This window comes from Centrocercus urophasianus, unplaced genomic scaffold, assembly GCF_019232065.1.
Source record: "Centrocercus urophasianus isolate 14NV4802_14NV808 unplaced genomic scaffold, USGS_Curo_1.0 seq_17, whole genome shotgun sequence".
Classification (NCBI taxonomy): Eukaryota; Metazoa; Chordata; class Aves; order Galliformes; family Phasianidae; genus Centrocercus; species Centrocercus urophasianus.
Window position 1 is genome coordinate 10716740 of NW_024884722.1, and position 21384 is coordinate 10738123.

Sequence of the window (21384 nt, forward strand, 5' to 3'; positions counted from 1 at the left end):
AGGGGAGGGGAATCAACTCTTTGAAAGGGTTGATAACTGCAGGACAAGGGGAAATGGTTTTAAGTTGAGGGAGGGAAGATTTAGGTTCTATGTCAGGGGGAAATTCTTTACAGAGTGAGTGGTGAGGTACTGGAACAAGCTGCCCAGAGAGGTTGTGGATGCCCCGTCCCAGGAGGTGTTCAAAGCCAGATTGGATGGGGCCCTGGACAGCCTGGTCTAGTATTAAATGGGGAGGTTGGTGGCCCTGCATGTGGCAGGAGGGTTGGAGATTCATTGATCCTTGAAGTCCCTTCCAACCCTAACCATTCTGTGATTCTGTGATCTGGTGCTAGACCAGGCTGCCCAGGGCCCCATCCAACCTGGGCTTGAATGCTTCCAGGGATGGAGCATCCACAGCCTCTCTGGGCAGCCTGTTTCAGCACCTCACCACACTCTGAGTAAAGAACTTCCCTCTGACACCCAACCTAAACCTTCCCTCCTTAAGCTTAAAACCATTCCCCTTTGTCCTATCACTATCTTCCTGAGTAGGCTTCCTACAAAAAATGTACAGACTAGATGAAGTGAAGACACTGACAGGAGAGTTTTAGATCTGACAGCACCAGATTTCTACTAAGCAGTACTTTTCAGGCTTACCTGTGTGTAGAAGAACACACAGTTTTCAGCCTGGATTCTGACCGTGAATCCCTCTGCCATTAATGATTTTTTCTATACAAATAATAATGTCAGCCCTGACAGAAGCAGGATGTAGTGTTTTGCTACTGATTCCAGTTTCAAAAGTACACCTGATCTTATCCTCTGGATGGAAACACTGGCAGCACAGACTATAGACCAGACTACATTGCATTAGGTCTTTGAGACCAGAGCATGCCCCACAAATTTTGTCTTGTCTGCATTAACAAATCAGGGTGGAGAAATGGTATTTTAAATGGGATGATTTTGCCTTGAGAGTACATCTGGAGTCTTCAAGCACATACCCATAAAGTATAGCTTATTATGTGGGTTTTCAAATATGGGCATTTGATTACAGGTGCTAGATATCTCTTCTTTCTTGCACCTCCACTCCCATTTCATACAGGCCAGGGGAATATTGCTATTGACTTTATTAGGAACCAAAAATTTTCAACTCTTTCCTATTAGGACATTAAAATTATAGTGGAAAACAAAAAGAAAAAACAGAAATAGAGTAGAAATAACAGCAAAACCTATATCTATAATACTGAGTAGCCAATAACGTTGTTTCAATAGAGAGGTTTCTTTTTAAGTCATTCAACAGAAATCTCTAACAGGGACAAAATTACTCACTTGGGATACGCAGTTATTTGATAGAAAGGCTCACACAGCTTGTTAAGCCCTTCAAAACTACTTCTCGAGGGAATGTACTAAGACCACAAGCTCATCTCATATGAAAGACGCTGAACAGAAGATAAAAATCAGATCTGGGCTGGATTCATCACTGGTGACCTCGGGCTGTCACTCCTGTACCTATCAGGAGCTCTCCTCTTTTGCCATGCAATTCTATTTTCTCCTTGCTTCTCCAATTTGATTCTATTTGAAAAGAGAAGGTTTGAAGCAGAGAAAGAGGAAGTGACTTCTTGTGGCTAAGTACCACCTGATTATGAGAGTTTGGTCTTCAATGAAAAGCTAGCCCATCACACAAATTTTTTCTTTCTCTTTTCCATACCTCCGTATCCATAATAAAAGAAGTGTTAGCCCCACATACAATGTCAGACATTCTGGAATGAATAAATTTAAATTAAAATAGAAGCTGTTGGAGACGTTTCAAATGGATAAAATTAATTGCTTTCTATGTATAATCAAGAGGCACTTTTATTGCTTTAAGCCCCATAAGCTACCAAAAGCTCTGAGCTAAGGGCTGTCACAAAGACTGGAGCTCTGTATGCAGGCATCAATGGGCATGCAAATGGTAGTAGAACAGGCGGAGAAGAGTATTGCCACATAATGGCCTTCCAAAGTCATCACCCCAACATGACCCTGGAAAAGTTTTCTTATCTGTATACATAAATAATATATTTTGGTCATGAAACCTCAAATAACCCACATAAAGGCAAAGATCGGGGAAGAGCAGGCAGAGTACTGAGATCAGAAACAAAGCAAAGCAGACACAGAAGAGGCTTGGGAGGAAATTTTTCTTCCCATTGCATTCAGAAGCACACAATCTTGTTTCTGCTGAATCTAAAGTTGTTCCTCTAATGAAGCTCTCAAACTGTGTAAAAATATGGCACATCTGCGACTACCTCTTTCTATAAGCGTGGTTCAGTAATCTACTAATAGATGTTCAGAGCTCTAATACTTGCTCAGACTTGTACTTTGAATAGTCACTGCTTGCCTTCTCAGCTCACTTGCATTTACAAACCTGTTATCAAGCTTTGCCATCACCTTGTAATTACTGAAAGAGGGAAGCTGTGTGATGGCATAAACAGAAGACAGTGGAACCAAACACTTCACTATCTGGAGCTGCCACCTAAACAATTACTTAAGCCTGAGGGGCAGGCTTTCAGAGAGGAGCTGAGGATATACAGGAAAGATCAAGTTAAAAAAAAGAAATTCACAGACCTGGTCAAGAATACAAGTCCTTTAACAGCATACTGGCAGTCTTAACTCTTTGTGCTCAAACTCAAACAAAAAGCAGAAAAGGCTCTTATTTCCTCATGTTTCCCTGCATATATATGCAGAGGCCTCACAGCACAGCCCCATACCTCTAAAAACAAAGCAAGATCATCTGTCAGTGCATTTCTTTGTCATTGCCACACACATATCCTGAATTACCACTGTGAACTAAGACTGAATGTGCAAATCCCGAGAAATACTGTTTTCCAGTAACTACAATAAAACATTATTTTATCATTGGACAACATCAAAGTCAGTCACACAACAGTACACTGTGGGTGTATGTCTTTCTAGGAGGTAGAAAAGAACTGATGGCTAAACACAAAGTTGCTGGTCAGGATTAGTCTGGAGGAGTAGAAGGGCTGAACAGAGGTCACAGAGAAAGACTCAGTTGCAACAAAACCCCCAGCAGACTGTGCAGAGAAAGTGAATTAATCTCTACAACAGTAAGGGATGCAATAATAAAGATTTCTCCAAAAATGATTTCTTTCAATTGTTGAGGAATATTTTGATGACAACTCATTTGTTTTGCTGACTTTTCTTTCAGTCTCAGGTTCATACTGATAGACTGAAATACTTTTCCCCAAAATCTCAGGCTGTTTTATATTTTCCCCTTTTAAAATGACCTTTTATTTTAAGTAACAAACTCAACATACAGCGCTCTGTGGAGTAAGCTGTTCACCCACAAAAACGTGTTCTTGCAAATACCCTTTCCTTAGGACAAAAAGTGTTCCAACAAAATGTTTTTCAACAAAGGACAGAGTCAACACCCTCACATATTTATTCAGCAGCCTCTCTGTTCTCTGAAGCTTGTAAAGGCTCCACTTTTCAGCTACTTTGACTGCTGCCTTATTCCCCATCTGTTTATCATTCTTTGTACACAGCAGTTCCGCTTGATTTCCTTAATAAATTACTACTAGATTCCTAATTTTTAGATTATGTCTGTTCTTTTCTGAACTCCCACTCACTAGTGTCTATACAAATCGCCTTACCATGTCAAGTCTGCAGAGTATAAAGGAATCAGCCATGTAGTCAAGAAATCCCTTTGTATAAAACCAGAGCTAGCATGAATCTCTGAGGAAGTATGTAAAGAAGTCCTGTCAGATTAGTGTGGTTCCAATGAAACACCTAGTTACTGGACAAGTCTTTAAATTAGTAGAAGTTTATTGTTTAAAAAATAATAAGAAATCACATGAAAAAATACTTCTCCATGTCCAGACTTAGAGTACCTTATATTCTTGAAGGTTTATGTGGCCAATGTAGTCTACCCTCCTCCCTGCACAGAAGTACAGTAACTGCAAACAGAGCAATCACATAAGCCCCTACACATCAAATCACAGACCAGAAAAGGCAAAAATATTTTGAGAAAAACAGTCCGAAGGCATACAAAATGCCCTAGCTACCTAACTGTCTACCGAGCCACAAGACTACAGTGGCAAAGGTTGCAATGTATGTGTTCACCAAGCAAAGGGATATTCGATTCAAACCACGGGAAATACCTCAATGTTTTGATGCTTCAATCACCAGCATGACACTGTATATTTGTGCTACTGTTTGTGCTACTATTCCTAAAGGAGGAATCCTATCAGATTAAAAATAAAACAAATACACATTGGGGAACTTGGAGGTGGATTGAGGAGGCTCCATTCCTACTGCAAAGCAACAATGTTTAAACATCCCTCGCTGCTTTCCCTGAGCCTGAACACTTCCCAGCATTCTTAACCTTTCCTAACAATGCTTCACCTAAGATGGAACTAAAGGTTAGCAACCCAGAAACTGGGAAATGGTAAGCATAAAGACTCTATCTCTGACTCAACAACTCCCAAAACTGCAGCTCACTGGAAGCAGCAAGAAGCTACTGGGAAAATAAGATTTTCACCGTATCACCAGATCTGTCATTCTTCAACAGCGTCCTTCACTGGTAAGCAAGATAACCAGGCAAATACATATATGAATTGACACAATATTATTTGCATCTGTGTTTCATGTACAATGCTCTCATAAATTCCCCCAGGTCTCAGTAACATTCAGAATTCTGTAACCTTGCCTTTTCCTCTTAGTTGTCTGACAGATGAAGGGAAAAGAGTATCAGTCCTGCCATGCTGTGAATGACTTGCTGAGTTTGGAAACACACCTCTTCCATAAGGATGATGAAGGTGGCATTGTGCCCCTGCTCGGTGACCAACTTTCCATCGCTGGTGACGATGTGCAGTCCTCGAGGTGCTTTTCCAGGGCACTTCTCCATCTTGGCCTTATACTTCTCCCGCAAGCCATCTGTGCAGTTGTTGGACACAATTCTTCGGTATCTGGGGAGCAGAAATGAAAGGAAATTGGGCCAGGCAATGGCCCAAGGTGGAAAGGTTTCTTTTTTGTTATTTGCCCGTAATAATGTATGCATTTCCTCAAAGGCTAACTGCCTGTATGACTCCCTGACTGAAAGGAAGAATCACAAATCTAACACCTTATTAAGCCAGAGAAAACAAAACAAATCACAATCCAGCCTTCTCCAGAGGTTCTCAGCAGCACCACAGAGAACAGACACTTATTATAGAGGTCCATTACTCTGTGTTTTTAAAAGACTGAGAATTTCCCCAATTTGCTATGCCTGCAGGATTGCACCCTGCATCCCAGCTTTTTATTACATTGTGTCTGCCTCCATTCTGCTAGTAAGAACTTGGAAGGATCTGATAATGGCTTTGTCCAGTTCAATGTTAAAATTATTCATGGAAAAGGTTTTTCTCTTGAATCTGCTTGGAAGATATTAGCAAATTTGCAAGATGCTTAACTATTCCCAGTGCTGTTGACAGAGATTAACCCTTTCTGGTAATTTCATACTAAAAGATAGGGTTGGCTGAGAAGGTCCAGATTCCAGCAATTTTATTCTTGTCCTCTGTCCAGAAGGCCACAAGCAATCACACTGGCCAGTGCCTTCATTACATCCCATATTTATAGCAACCTTTGAGATGAAAGGGGATAAGGGGAATGTTGTTTCTGAAGCAAAATGACTCCAGACTCACAGCAGCCACATTTTCTTCAGCCACTCCCAAATATCAACCTTAAATCACTCTGTCCATAATAGATAGGCATGCAGAACCCATGATTTAGAAGCAGTCCTGTAAACTCTTTAGGGCCTGCAGTGCCTGAGGAGGAACATCACAGTTTTGCATCAAGTGCAACAACATTTAGATTATCACCCACACAACAGAATAACATTTGCAAATGATACTACCATAATAGACCAACATTTGCTGTATGTTCTGGGTATAACCAAGAGAACCCAGCACATGTGTTTTGTCTGAAATTTCACTGCACTGTGTATACAACGTGAAAATAGCAGGGGGAAAAAAAATCACAAGGTGAAAACTGTTCATTTTACCCTTACCAAAAGCTATAATAAATAAGAGCTTTAAAAAAAGAAAGAGGTTTAATGAAATATAGGGCGAAATACCATGAACCTGCTCTTTTAAATTTTCAACTTTCTCTCAGATGCACCTTCTGGATTTGTGTTTTAATTTTGAAGCAGAGGAGCTTCAATTCTAGGCTCCAGAGATTACATATCACTTGATAGCAATACAATATCTACATGTCACTTATGTTAATGTGCTTCTCCCTGTCTCTGAAGAATGAGGCAATGTTCCATATAGATGCAGCTGCAAACATTACCACACGAGTAAGATTGGACAACAGCCAAGCAAGATGTGGAGGAAAAGGTCAGACCAGGTTCTCTTGTCTACCAAAACCAGAGAGCTGTCAATGTTCACTTACCCAGTGCTGTTCAGATAGCTTTGACCAATGCTGCAGTCCTTGGATAGGGAGGATGGACTGAACCAGAAGGCTGGGATACACTGGTTGTTGTTGTACCTCTCATAGCCGTAGTCACTATGGAGACAATAAGTCACGAGTGTATTTCTGTTCCTATTCACTGGATTTAGCTCACCTTTAAGCAGTGCTTCTGCTCTCCAGTGTGTGTGTTGGCAGCTCTGGATGGCACAGCATTGCGGATTAGGATCATTCCGAGACAAAGCGCCTGATTAGTTTGTGAAACCTGACAACACCAGAACTACCAACATTGCAGAACACCAGTGAACTTCTGTTTCTGTTGGCATCAAAACAAGGACAAGGATTCATAAGAAAAATGATATTGTTAATTTTTCTCCCATTAATTAATAATCAATCATATTTGTTGGGTTCTTTTGGTGCACATGCTTTTTACAGTCTTTGCTTTTAGAATAATTCAGACTAACTCTGCAATGATGATACTTCTTCACAACGAAGTGCTTTGGAATATGAAACAGTAGGAACACTTCTTGAACAACTAGCTTAGGTATGTCTATAAACATGTATGTTAATGGCTCTTTGACCAAGCTAAGGCTGGCCTATTAAAAAAATAGCTTATGTTTTTCCAACTCTAAACTTAAACAGCACAGACAATACAATATCGAAGGATTAAACAGTATTGTTTTAAGTGAGGAAGTAATCCAGAGTACTGATGCTTCTTTAGATCACCGAAAAGTAGAACTACGCCTAATTGCATTTAAGACTATTTTTACAGCTTCCTTTGCATGCCAATACAACGATGAAGCAATGGGATTAATCCAAAGCTTTCCACAAGCTTTAATAGGCTCTCAATTGAGTTTGTATGCATATCCTTTATTGGCAGGCCGGATTCAAGGGGTAAATAAAAATGGAATTTAGATTTTTGCCTAAAGCAGGTTAACAAATGCCAATAAATTAAGCCTATGTGGAAACACAGATACTGCAGAAGTCACTGCCTTGAAAACACTCCAAGCACTTTAGGACACTCTTGGCTTTATCCTTTCCCCTGTTCAGGGCCTGAATTGCCAGCAGAATGTCTCCAGGAGGAGCTTTGGCGAGACAAAATTGTGTTATGTCTCCAGTGACCCCAGATGCTACTTTCTTTTTTGGAGGGCAAAAATTCTGCAAGCTACTTTAAAAGGTTCAGAGATTCCCTAATGCTCTTTCCCTCAACATTCAATTTAATCATTCTCAGTGGGTCTGACCTGCGCAGTCAAAAATGCCTGGCAGTGACTTGGTAATTAAAAATATTCAGGAGGAGCTGTACTTTGCCCCAAAGAAGAAAAGAACTGCATAAATATTTAATAAAATTAAAGACAACATTGTGGTATGCCCTTAAGGTTCTGCGCTTGTTCATTAACTTCTGGTAAATGTATATTAAAACCTTGTGTGCTGCCCACCTTCCTTCTCATGAGCCCCAGGGTTTGCATAAGTTAAAGAAATAATCAAGTCCAGCTGCTGTGCTGTCGTTTTCAGGAAAGCTATCTTGACAGAGTAAATAAAGAAGCAGGAGGAGAGAAAAGAAAGATCAGTAAGCATTTTAATAACACTTCTGAGTTCATTCTGCCATTCTCTGTCAAAAATGGCAAAGCTTTTATTTTTAAAAATGACGGTGAGGGTTGGAAGAAATCACCCTTGACCTTGACTTGTGAGTATTTGTTGAATTGCGACCCTGGATTACAGTTTTATGCCCCTGAAATTCAGATTAGCCTCATATCTAACAGCAGAAAACTGATATCACTGCTAGATGAGGCAGACAGGGGCAAAGGCTCTATGACCAAATGAGAAGGAGAACAGTTGTCACAGCTTGTGCTGTAGGGCTCCTACAGACATTTGTTCCTTCCGCACAGCTCTCAAAGACAGGTGTGATCAAACCTCATAGCGTGGGATGCTCTGTAAATAGAACAAGCCTCCAAAATTACTTACTGGAGAAGACTGGAGTCAGTCTTTTAGGACCTGCTGGTGACTGTACTCACACAACACAGGCTGTCAGCCCCTCTCCTTTCTCTGGCTCTCCATGGGATGTACTCAGTTCACAAGTAAGAGACCAGTTGGTGTTTCCAAGAACAACTGATGATTGCAAACCCAGTCAGACAGGCTTAGTAGATATCTTCCTTTTCAAAAGCACCAAATGAAAGAGTAGGAGCAGTGCCTCCAACTGTAGATATGTACAGTAGAGGCATATTTCTATCAGATCCCCCGTATAGAGCCTTCTTCTAGTCAGCAAAGAGAAGAGGTGCTCCTCAGTACCTGCCATTCTCATGTGAACACCCAAAAGGCTGATGAATCATATCCTAGAATAATGTGTATCTTGTCACTAAAAGACTACCTCATCCTTTAGAAGTCAACAGTCAGAGAAGATGAGTATATGCCTCTCCTCTTTGAAAATCATCTTTAAGAAAAATTGAGCTTAACACCCCATTAACAACACTGTTAGCACTTTTAGTTTGTTTGGTTTTTTTTTCATTACAATTGCCCCATACCTTCTTCCAGTCAGCCCTTAAGAACTAGCATCAAATCCTACCCTTAATGTGAAGCTAGTCCTTCTGATTCTCCATTAGCAAAGGAGACAAATATACAATTACAGATGTTAGTTGGCAGTGCAGAGTCTGAAACAAAAAGCAGCTTGCTGTCCTCTAACTGCATCTCTTATGCAGGATTGGCAAGGTTAGTAGCAATATTCTCTCATGTTAGTGGGAAAATTAAGCAAAAATGATACTAAACGCGTGCAAGGAGCAATTAAACAAAAAGGTGCGTTCTGATGCAAACACTTTTTGAGGCAGAACAGCATTTAAGGCCAATTTAGTTTTCCACTTCAGCTTAGAAAATATAAGCTTCACTGTGAAATTATAAAGCTGGTGAGGCACAAAGCAAAGAGCAAACTCATAAGCCTCTCCAGAGATTAGTGCTTGGTGCGGCTCAGAGGCATATGCCAATGCCAAGGGCAGATACTGCAGGGCAAGATACTTTGTTCATCCTGTAAGTTCTCAGGATGAGAACAAAGGGAAAGATCTCCTGAGTCAAGCTAAGGAGTCTCAGACGTAATTTTGGCATCAGGAACAAATTAAGCATCCATCCAGATAAGATGAAAATCTCTGCTCTATTTCCCTGAACACCTTACAGAGACAAACTACTCCAATATTCAATAAATCACTCTTGTCCATATTTTTATTCATTTTTTTCTGTATTTCAGTGTGTTCACAATCTAAAAAGAAAGAAGTCTCAGCTAGCCTAGGTCCAAATAAGTGTGCAGACCTTGTGCCTCACATTCCCTCAGGCTGAATTCAAAGATAAGTGAAGTTTTCATGAATCACACTGGTACTAAATCAGACACTGATCCTGATAAACAGCTATAAAAATGAAAATCAGTTTTCTCAGGGTTATTTTCAACCTCATTTAAATGATGTTCTGATCATGTAGGCTCAGACATCACAGCTACTGACAGTCCTAAATCCTTCAAGTATTGCCTATCATGGGCTCCCCATAGGATATCCTTGTACAGAAATCCTGGACTGTTACATATTTCTCTAACTCCTGTCCCTGAGCACATAAGCATATAAGCAGTATCAAAGAGCAGTTCATTATTTCTCTGTTTATATTTTTAAGCTGCTTTCAAAATGACCTTACAGCAGTTCAGAAATAAAAGCCCCATTAAATTAGAAATACTAGCACTTATGCAAAACAAGAGGCTACATCTGATAAGGTTGGGCTGTACAATCACATCACTGAGGCATGTTCCGAGATTTATCAACAAAACACTGCTAAAAATGCACAAAAATGGTTCCCCAGAATTCAAAGGAATAATAATCTAAAATGTGTACGTTTTGCTAGCTTGCTCCCAAGATATTCAATGACCTTTGAAGTGAGTATAGAGAAAATTCCCTTTTCCTACTATAAAGGACATGCTTTGGACCAAAGAGAATAGTCCTGGCTGTCACTCTTTTAAAAACGATGGATGTAGGAATGTCAATCAGTACTCGCATTTTTCTACTTTTGAATTCCAGGCTTGGATTTCTCACAGAGATTAACAAAAACCCCCTGCAAACAATAGGGATGCATCTCTCACATGGTGGATATAAGAATCACATATATGCTACATGGTGCAGTCAAATTCACAAAGCTGCATGAGACCCCGTTTCTCCCTCAGGTTCTTTGTTGAGGTGGTAGTTCAAACACTGCCAATGCTACAAGAAGAAGCTCTGCAAAATTTACCAAAATTACACACTCACCATTCAAAGTCCCCTTGACCACAGATACAGGGTTCAGACACCACAGTTTGGGAATAGTCTCGACCCAGGGAACATTGAGATCCAGGCTTGCGTTTTTTATAGATCTTCCTCTCTCCCATGACACAAGGTTCCCCCTTTGGCAAGGATAAGGAGGAGAAAGAAAAACAGAGAGTTGTAGTAGCACCTGGGCCCTAAACCACGCATTTTAACAAGGAAACAGAAGACAACAAAAGCATGCATTTACCACAGGGAGAGTTGAGAGCTTAAGAGTCTAGCTGCCTTTCATTACTCTTGACTCTGAAAACTCAAAAAGCACCTTGGGAGTACCCACAAGCACTGTGTTCAGCACTTGAGTCGGGATGCTAGCCACAGTGCACCCATAATGCCTGAGTATGCAAGCCATCACCTGGTTCATGTGGTATTTCAGAAGGCACCCACTACAGCTTTTAGTCCTATGAATTATCCTGAGAAGAAATGGGAATGAACCGCTAGGTTTCTTTTACATGTCAGATAACACTGATAATGGGAAGAACTGCTTGAGTCTGAAACCCAAAATCAAGTTGTCAGTCTCAGGAGTCCTGGCTCCCCTCTTCTTTCTCTGGTAGATCTGGCTTCACTACAGGCTTCAAGTAATTTTGATGGCATGTTACACTTGGTTTTGTGCACACAAAGTTTTTCAAGAGCATTACTGTGTATACCTTATCTAAAAGAAATGTTTGACATTTTGGCACGTTGTTACAAGCAGAATTTTCTCTGAGGCAGAAATAATTTATCTACATAAAAGTAAGTTTAAAAAGACAGTATCTAATTGAAATATTTCTTTCCCAATAATAGCGATTCCCAAGATGGCTGCCTGGCCTTATTAATGTTCATTTCTAATTCATGGGTTTCATACAGGAAAATCACAGTGCCAATAGTTCTGGCTCCACTTTAGTTCCCCTGCAGGGAGTGGGACATCATACTGGTGGCCCATAACCCATAATGAATCTTCAGAGGGTACTGAGCTCCTTCTAGCTCCTTCAGCCCTAGCGGCTTCAGGGTCCAAGTATATCCAGTATGAAAATAAGACAGAATGTATGAAAAGAAAAGTATGTATCTTTAAATAAAATAATTTGGTTTTCTCTAGTGGCTTTTATTCAAGGACTCCCTGGAGTTTTACAGACACCTGCAGGATCTGAAAGATGAATAAATGTTTTTATTTTCATGTTTGAGTATGGAAAATAGAGGCAAAGTGAAAGAAAATTATTTTTCTGAGTCACTGATAAAGCTACAAAGAGTTCAATGTCTTCTACGTTTCAATCACAAGGTGAGGTTTTACATTGCCACGAACACCAAGGGCAGAAAGATCCACCTGGTAAAATGGAATATTTTAATACAAGGAAAAGTTAACAACTTCCCAAACTTGCCTGGAGAAGTCTGACCCCATGTTTATTTATGCGTATATTTCAGGGGAAATAAAGCATCAACAGGTTAGAATTGTGACTTGATGTATGTAAAAAACATGCTCTGCTGAAAAGAATGTATATATTCCTAAATGGAAACACAGGGTATCAGAAAAGGCGCCGCCCCCCCCCCCATCTCCTCCCTATAAAGTCAGAGTACCTGATTGTGCAAATGCCAGGTTTGGTAGTCATCTTTGTTACACTTCCGGCTGAAGATAGGCTTGTAATCCACCTTGACCAGCTGCCATTCAGAACGGAGACTGAAGTGCCCAAAAATTCTATGAGAAAGGGAAAAAAAAAGAACCAGAATCAGGCAGGGATATTCTTCCACTAAGCACAACAAGCTCTGAGTCTAATGCAAAAATCTAGGTACTGCTCAGAATAGTAAAGAGCCACACTAGAAAGTTACACATCTAAAAAAAGGGAGGGAGCTACTCTGATGAATATATCTATTTTGTCTGCCTCAAAATCAATCCTTTTCTTCATGTAATCAGTCTCTTCACTGCTCAGCTGCCTGGTTGCATAAACTTACTACTTCAGGTTTTTGTAAAAAAAAAACACCTGATATAACATTTGGGACATGGACTATAGGCAAGAAACCTGTAAAGATGACAGCCTCCCTTCTAACTTGTAAAAGCTACGCTTGTTTTTAAAAAGCACTCCTACAGCTAGTAGGGTGGGATTATAAAGTGTCACCACTGTAAGGTTATCATCTGAGCTTCTTCTTAATTCTTTTGAGTAGGTCATGCATCATCAGCAGTCACTGATCACAGTCAATAGTTCAACAAAGTAATAAATTGATTTTCAGGATGAAAATAACATCTTCCCCACACAACTCCAGGAGACCTCAAGGCTCATGCTGAGTAAAGCTGTTGGAGCTGAAGTCAGTGCTCAGAAACAAAGGGGAAAGGACTCACTTTAATTTGTAACCAAAACACAGACCAGTTACAAATAGAATCTTGAAAGTGATCATATAAAATTAATTAGCATCGGAGCCCAAGCTTGGACCTTGCTTGCATGTTGGCAGTAGAGACAGTTATCAAACACATCTCTCTAAATCCCTTCCCACCTAAACAATCCTTCGTCATCTGCACGGGAAACTATATCTAGTATCTTAAGTTCCTAGAAAAGAAGGACCAAAGCAATGACGAGCACTGGTGGAACACATCACTAATCAACCATCATCCCAAAGACTAAGGGAATTTTCCTATTCGCTTGGTCAGCCATGGTTTTCTCAGTAAGAAGCAGTTCTTCAAGCCACTGCAGCTGGATTTACAGAGAAGTGTGTAATAGGAGGAGATCAGGGCAGGAATACAGGTGACCAGACTTTAAAAGTCATAATACAACAGTACACATATTCATTGGCTGGGGGAGCACATTAAAAAAAGAACAAAAAAAAACCCATAATTATGTTGATATATCATTAGAACAAAATGTCTTGGTCATGTTCAATGAATACATAAAAGAACCTAAAAACTCACTGTCATTACTTATCCAAAATATGAGTTCTGGATTAAAAGACTCTGCGTATATTGAAACTGAAACTTTTCTGACAGTCATTCAGCAATGGCATCATATCACTCTTGCAGCAAAATTCAGAAGGCAGAGAAAAAGCATTTTTTTCATTACACATATTCCTATATGTTATTTCTTATATCTTCCACTAATCTACGTTTTCAACCAAGCCACTTACAAGAATTAAAGTTTTTATTATTTTAATTATTCCAGACTAGAAAAGAAAGATTGAGAGATACAGACGATATACAAAATTCCCTATGAAAGTGAAGCAAAAGAGAAAATTTGTCTTGAGTTTTCAGATCCGCAATCCAGATCCTGCTGTGACCCTTCTGTTACTCCAGTTTCCCAGAATTTTCACTGTAATCACTTTGTGTTGCTGGCTTTGCTCTCACCTCACTACCCAGACAACTAACTTCAGGCCAGATCATGACTCTGTCTTGTCACTGGTTAAATCCCACCAGCTCTTGTGCCACAGTTGCTTTCACTCCATCCACTTACAGGGTGCTCATCTGGTCATGGTATTACTGCACAGCTAGGCAGCTCTCCCATGAATCTGGTTTGACGCATGACTGAAATGTCATTCCTGCAAAGCAGAAACTCAGCAAACTCAAATCTTTTAGCCCAGCAGATTTATATCAGTTCAGGATTTGACCTATGTGTGTGTAACACAGAAGACAGAGCAAGGGGAAGGGAGAACATACAAACACTTGCCTGAACCCAAAAGATAACAGAGTTAGAGAAAGCCAAAGCTTCACAGCATCAGAAGGAAAATGTTGTTCCTAGGAGTGAACCTTAACTAACTGTTCAAGAAAGAAAGTAAAATGCTTCTTTGTGCTACAAAAATCAAGCGACTAGAATCACCAGAACCCTTGCTTTTTAAATCTGTTAGAGCAAGCTAAAAACCCTCTGTCACTGAAATTCCTGCATGATAACAATGATTAATGAAAAAAAAAAAAACAAGGATTCCTAAGTGGAAGGCTATATATTAGCATTCCAAAAGCGCAGAGCATTAGCTACTCTTTAATTAAATGATTTCAAAGAAGATCTTTGTATATAATTGCTATAATTTAGATGGAAACAATACTACTCTAAATGTAATTAGAGGAGTGTGAACAGAGAGGGATGTTTTTCTCTGTGTTGCAGAGATGGTTATGGGTCACTTGATTCCTGAAGTAGCAACTTTTTCTCTCCTGCTAATAAAAAGCTTCTTAAGCCTGATCCATCTCTGCAGTGCAGCCTTTAGAGTGAAAAACTGCACATATGCAGAGCACCTAGCAAGCAGCTGCACTGTGTAAACACAGCTCACTGGTCAAACAACCCAGATGCCTACGGTACTTTTCAGTTGGGGAGGTGAGCCAATGACAAAGGTTACACTGCGTTTCAAGATTGAAAGTATGAAAGTTTGAAACTTCCATGAAAGTAAGCAAATTTGACAAATGGAAAGGAGATCTGAGTTATCTGTGGAGCTCCACTGAACTCCCTAACACCTTTTTCTGGGAAGTGAGGAAAACTTTCATCTTTTTTTTTGGCATTAGAACTAAGATAAACAAACCATCAAAGGGAACAAATTCTGACTGCATGTTACAGCTGAAGTCTACTTTTATCAGTTTTGTGAACTATATCACTGGATACTTTACCAAAGTGATTCAAGGTGCATCCACCTGATCCCCTCCACAATCTCTGTTTCAGGGTCACCAAGCCCATCCAAGAAGGCTGGGTAGATAGCAGAGGGTTCAAACATCTTAAACTGCTGGTGTTAACATGTCAAAAGTGCTCAGCATTAAGTGTTTTGGTAAGAACATTTGGATTTCTTTATCCAGCCAGCTGATTTTGGAAGAGCTGTAAAGGCAGGACAGGAGACAGCATACAGGAGGTAGCCACAGGACAGAAAAATCTTACACACTCTTTACCTCAGCAGTATGGTGTGTTTTTTCTCATTTTTAAACCTCTCACTTTTAGAAATAAAACAAGTCTCCTCCCCTATGAGGACAGGCTGAGGGAGTTGGGCTTGTTCAGCCTGGAGAAGAGAAGGCTGCGGGGTGACCTCATTGCAGCCTATCAATACCTGAAGGGAACCTACACCCACGAGGGGAGTAAACTCTTCAAAAGGGCTGACAATAGCAGGACTAGAGGAAATGGATCCAAGTTGAGGGAGGGAAGATTTAGGTTGGATGTTAGGGGGAAGTTCTTTACAAGGAGAGCGGTTAGGCCCTGGAACGGGCTGCCCAGGGAGGTTGTGGATGCCCCGTCCTTGGATGTGTTCAAGGGCAGGTTGGATGGGGTCCTGGGCAACCTGATCTAAATGTTTATGTTTGGTGGCCCTGCTAGGCAGGGGGGTTGGAACTACATGATCCTTGAGGTCCCTTCCAACCCGGGTGATTCTGTGTGATTCTGTGTGATTCTGTGCGAAGTCTCAATCACTCAAAGAGAGAAACTGAAAAAGGGTCGGTGGGAATTTATTCCTCCCCCTGTCTCTCCACCCCCCCCCCAAGTGGTAAATCATCACATTGCTCCGAAGATACAATTTCATTTATCTTATCCAATCCCTTATGTATCTTAGTTTCTCATTTACTTTGTTTACTAAATTAGGGGTTGGTTGTTTTTTTTTTTTCCCACCCTAAATATAACCAAACTATCAAGATGACAGAGAGGAAGAGCAGACATGATGTACTATGAATTTTGCCTCAATAACCTTGCCTACCATGGTCTGACTGGGAGCTCCTGAATGCTCATTGCAAAAGCAGAAGACAAAAGAAAGGAGCTGGGTTTTCAAGGTCTTACACTGCAAAGATAATGGTTTGATTTTTTCCAATATTTGTAGTCTGACCTGAAAGCTCTTGAGAAGCAGCAAATACAAGAATCCAGATGGTATTTAGACAGTTTTCTGAGTAAGCTCAATTTAAAAAAGTTTCTCCAAACTAAGCCATAGAATGGCAGTTTACTGACATTAGTCAGGGTGATTTTATTCTGTTTTAAGCAGTTAAAACTCCACATAAAAACCTCAGCCTGTCCTCCTCTAAGGACAGGCATCTTCTCAACTCGATCTATGCACCACTCACAGTGAAGCCATTGCTAGGAGACCAGAAAATTCTTCCCAATCTCTTCTTTTGAGAAACAAGGCAAGGCTTTTATTGCCAGAGCTCGATGTCATTAATTTGCAGCAAAATTACTAAGAACCTGAAAAACAATGCTTACAGATTCATGATGGAGTCATTTTGGAAAAGGTCATTGGTAATGCTGTTATAATTATATCTTTCATTAATTTTTTAAACACACAATAACTTACAAATGTGGAATATAGTGACTGGATAACCTTGTACAGAAACTATTCAAGAGGGTTTTATATTTATACAGTATTCTATTGATGAACTGTAATGCTTTTTCCTTATTATCCCCTGCATTGTTGATAGCCGTGCTTTTTACGTCATTGAATATTGCTCATACCTGACAGGTCAATGGGAAACCTTGGATAATCTGAGGGTCACAAAATAACAACTCATCCACCTCAAGACCACAGACTCAATCCCTGTCCCTGTCTAGATACGAGAAATAAATCTTCTCATTTAATAGTTTCTGCATCGATCTCAGAAAAACTGTCATCTGTATCCATCTGGATCTATTCCTTCTGGCAGTGTCAGATGAGCTGTCCAAGCACAGAAACAGAAATGCCTTTTCATGGCGAAATCAAGTTGTCTTCTACCAGTTCCATAGTAAATTGTCAAGACATTACATGAGGCATGCATTAAAGTTGTCTGTATTTGGCTGGTCTAGATATAGAGGTAGAATTTTTCAATAGTCAGCTCTAGCTTCTTTACATGTAATGAAAGATAACAGTCAAGATTCCCTGGTAATGCCTTCTGTTCTTAGTTTTGTCCATCTGTGAGATGACTGAAGATACAAAGCAAGGAAGCAATTGCTAAGGTCATCTTCACTACACAAAACATCAAACGTATACTACTTTCTGGAGCATTTTTCTTTCACTGGATATCAGCAATGTGAGAGGGATCAAAAGGTATCTCATTTTGCTTCTCACAAAGTATCTTGGCAGCCTCTGAAGTCAAGTTTTAACAAGATTAGCCCCCACAGAATAGATTGCTTATGTTTTAAGCATTTTGAATATCTAAAAATAAAACACTTTCAGTAGATAGCACATTTGTAGATGAACTACACAAAGATACAGAAGAATCAACAGAAGACTAGATAGAGAGCAAACCAAATATACACTTTAATTAGTAACAGTGAAGGAAAAGCTGATTGCAATATCAACACAAATAATTTAGGAAAACCTGAAACCAAGCTTGTTGCTTCTTTTTTAATAACTAATACTGCAGAAGAAAAAATGCTTGGAAAGGAAACATCCTAGCAAGCAAAAGAAAACCGTAAAATCTCCCAGAACGGTAAATGTTTCAGCTAATCAGAAATTGTGCTTTCATTGTGGATCACAAAAGGGAGAGAATAAAGCATGGCTGTCCTCTGGTTCCAGTTAAAATGCCTTTTTAGTCACATCTGTGCCTCTAGTGGGTAATTACAGGAGCAATACTGGAATGGGAGAATCCAAGAAATGCTATTAAGCCCAAACTGGAAGAACCACCTCCTGGAAAAGAATTGTGATTTTTCCAGTTCCCTGGAAAGGATGAAGCTCTCTCAAACATGGGCAAGACCAATGTCTGAGCAATCAGAACTGCAGGAGCACTGAGTGGTGAATCCACCACAGCTGAGCCCAGCAAGCTCAAGCACGCACTGCTGTTGCTGGATTTTTAAGAGCTAGCCAAGCACAGAAGACCACCCTTACTTTCCAGCAAGCATCAACAACATGGTTTGACAAGAAGAGCAAGAAGGGAGACTTGGTCAGTTGTCAGCTGTGGTGTAGGGAACATTGACCAACCATGAGGGTTGATTAGCAGAAAAGAAAACAAGATCCAGACAAATATATTAGCTCTAGCTGAGTGGTGACTGTGTCTCTGTAAAAGGTCCTCTCACTTCTGTACTGCCTAGATTTAGCTTTCATTTCTTTTCCCATTAGCCAGGCTACACTCATACTACACTACCTGGGATAAGAGTGAGCCTACTGGCTCAGTGCATGCGCATACAGAAGGACTCAGTAGATAAACACATCTCAATCACTAGTTGACATTCATAGTTTTTAAGACAGTAAAAGATAATATTGACAATTTTGCACACAGACAAGAGCCCATTATGAAATCTGGATCTGAAGCATCTTTCTAAGAAAGTAGTAGGAAAGCAAGACTAGCTCTTGTGTGCAAGCTGTGCTGTTAGGGCTCAAAACACACAAGCAGCCACAGAACAATTGCAAATTATGCTGGGGTTAGGTTTTATGAATGGGGAGTAAGAGATGAGCCATTTTCCCATGAATTAAACATAAATCATGACTTTAGAGAAAACCAAATGGGCTGTGTAACCTCCTGATTGTATTTTATTAAGGTTTGGATGGAATTAGCATAAAAGGAGGTCACTAGTTACATGGAAATTGGATGGAAAGGGACTGAGACAAGGAAGTAGAATCTAATTGAGAGAGACACAGATCAGCAATTAGGGAGAGTGGAAGAGAAGCCAGAGTTATACTGTCTCATGACTGGCAAGATAATGCAGGGACCAAGAGACTGGAAATGAAGGAAATATAAAAGATGAAACATGGCACTGGAAAGGCATGCAATTGCCAGCAAAAAACACTTTCTAATTTTTTTCATAAACAATAAATACAGTCTTTAAGAGCCACTTTGGAGCTTTCAATTCAGTTGCTTTTGGCTGACCTGTTAACTAGGAACAGCAGCCTGAGGGCAACTGGGTGTTGATTCAGGGCTGCTACACTTCTGCCTGGGAATGGGAAAAAGAATAAGAAAAATGGCAAACATTCTAGAAAATGAAGATTAGTTTTCTTCTAAATAAAATATACTGACTATTTCGATCTGGTTTTCAGCTGCTGCAAATCAGTGAAACTTCTATAGAACATTTCAGATATAAGGCCCTATTCTACCGCTCCTCATCAGAGTGGGAAAATGCATTGGCTCTGAAACTTCTAAGAACGTATTAAAAGCAGACAGATGCTCCCATGATGACAAATTTGGAAATAAATTTGCTCAGAAAATCTTGGTCTGTATTCTATTTCCCAAAGGAAAAGGTCAAATCAAAATTTTCACAGAATTGCTCACACAGACAAAATTTGAAGGAAATGGTTTATTTCCATGTCCAAGTGAAAGTGATTGCCATGACACAGAGATTTTCTGCAGAGGAGAAATTCTAAACGTTGGCCAGATTCACTGACTAGCAATCCATATCAAGCTGCTCATGGAAAGCTGAAACATTGCCAGATTCCAGGTCAGGAGAGAGGGGATGGTACAAAGGTAGAGTTTCTACAAATACAGAGAAAAACAAAATCCTCCCATAAAAATCCCGCATGGTAGACCCTTTTCTCTCAGCTTTTGAAAACAGTTCTGGGATTATTCATCACCCTGATGGGCACTTCCTTTAAAGCACAAGAGGAGAACTACTGCAAATGATATGGTACAACATAGTTAGCAAGTAATGCCAAGTATTATTAGCAAGTAATCTGCAGAACATATAATTACGAAGCAAGCCTACTGCTTGGGCTCGATTTCTCCATTAACTGCACAAATACTGTGCAAGGCAATAGGAGATGAAGGGAACTTTTTAAATTTTTATTTTCTAATACAAAGTGCTATCAAAATAAGAGCTCACAGTATGATAAACCAAACCTTTTGAAATCCAGTCTCTAAAAAAATTACTGCCAGTGTGCCCAATACACTTTACATGACAATTGCTTCAAAAGAAATCCCAGTAACATGAAAGGGAGTGTAAGACACTTAGAAAGGGGGATAGGAAAGCACGTTAATTTTTAATGCTGTGTTTTTTTTCTTTTTTTTTTTAATGGTGTTATCTCTCTTCTTCGAAGTAGCCATGAAATGAAACCAGTTTCTGACAGCTTTGAAACTTGAAGATGCTGCCTCCTCTTCTAGAAAAGATACTGGTAGCTATCAGTGATCAGAGCATTTTCTAACAAGTCTGTGGTCCAAGCAGAGGCTGGATGACAGAACACATTCAGTCATTTCAATCAGCCATCCTATGAAACAGTGGATTTCCAACCAGAGATGTTCAATACGTGTGGAAAACATTGCTCAGAACACAAAGACCCAAATACATATAACAGGTATTTTTTGTGGTGGGTCAGGGTTACAAGCTTTTCCTGGCATAGACTATCAGAGAACCTGACACAGAATGACTCAGAAGAGGAGATCAGAGAATCGTTTGAGTTGGAGGGAACATTTAAAGGCCATCCAGTCCAACTCCCCTGCACTGAACAGGGACACCTGTAGCTCCATCAGGTGCTCAAAGCCTGACCTTGGGTATCTCTGGGATGGGGTATCCACCACCTCTCTGAACAAACTGCGCCAGCACCTCACTGCCCTTATGGTAAAAAAATATTTTCCTTACATCCAATCTAGACCTACCCTCTTTTAGTTTGAAAGTAAGATGAGAGCTGTACATAGTAAAGCAATAGTGTGAGGTGGTTGATCGGCTACAGAGGGAGAAGTTTCATGGGTTTGAATCAAAAGGATCATTAAACAGGGAAATCATGTACAATGAACATAAGAGGACAGGCTCTCCTTGGTAACAGAGGCTGTAGCACCACCTGAGTGATGTAAAATCTCAAAGTATAGCACTGCTGCTCTGGAAAGCTGCTTTCAATCACTTGCTGCAGACAATGAAAAATC

At 40.1% G+C, this 21384-nt stretch overlaps 1 protein-coding gene across 1 annotated transcript in view; it reads right to left on the reverse strand.

The window, feature by feature from the left end:
• The window catches only part of SORCS3 (sortilin related VPS10 domain containing receptor 3), a 271115-nt gene that overhangs the window by 21532 nt on the left and 228199 nt on the right, over window positions 1–21384 (reverse strand). Inside the window, 4 exon segments of the mRNA XM_042818330.1 lie at window positions 4763–4934; window positions 6394–6507; window positions 10674–10807; window positions 12276–12393. Coding sequence (XP_042674264.1) covers window positions 4763–4934; window positions 6394–6507; window positions 10674–10807; window positions 12276–12393 — 538 coding nt within the window.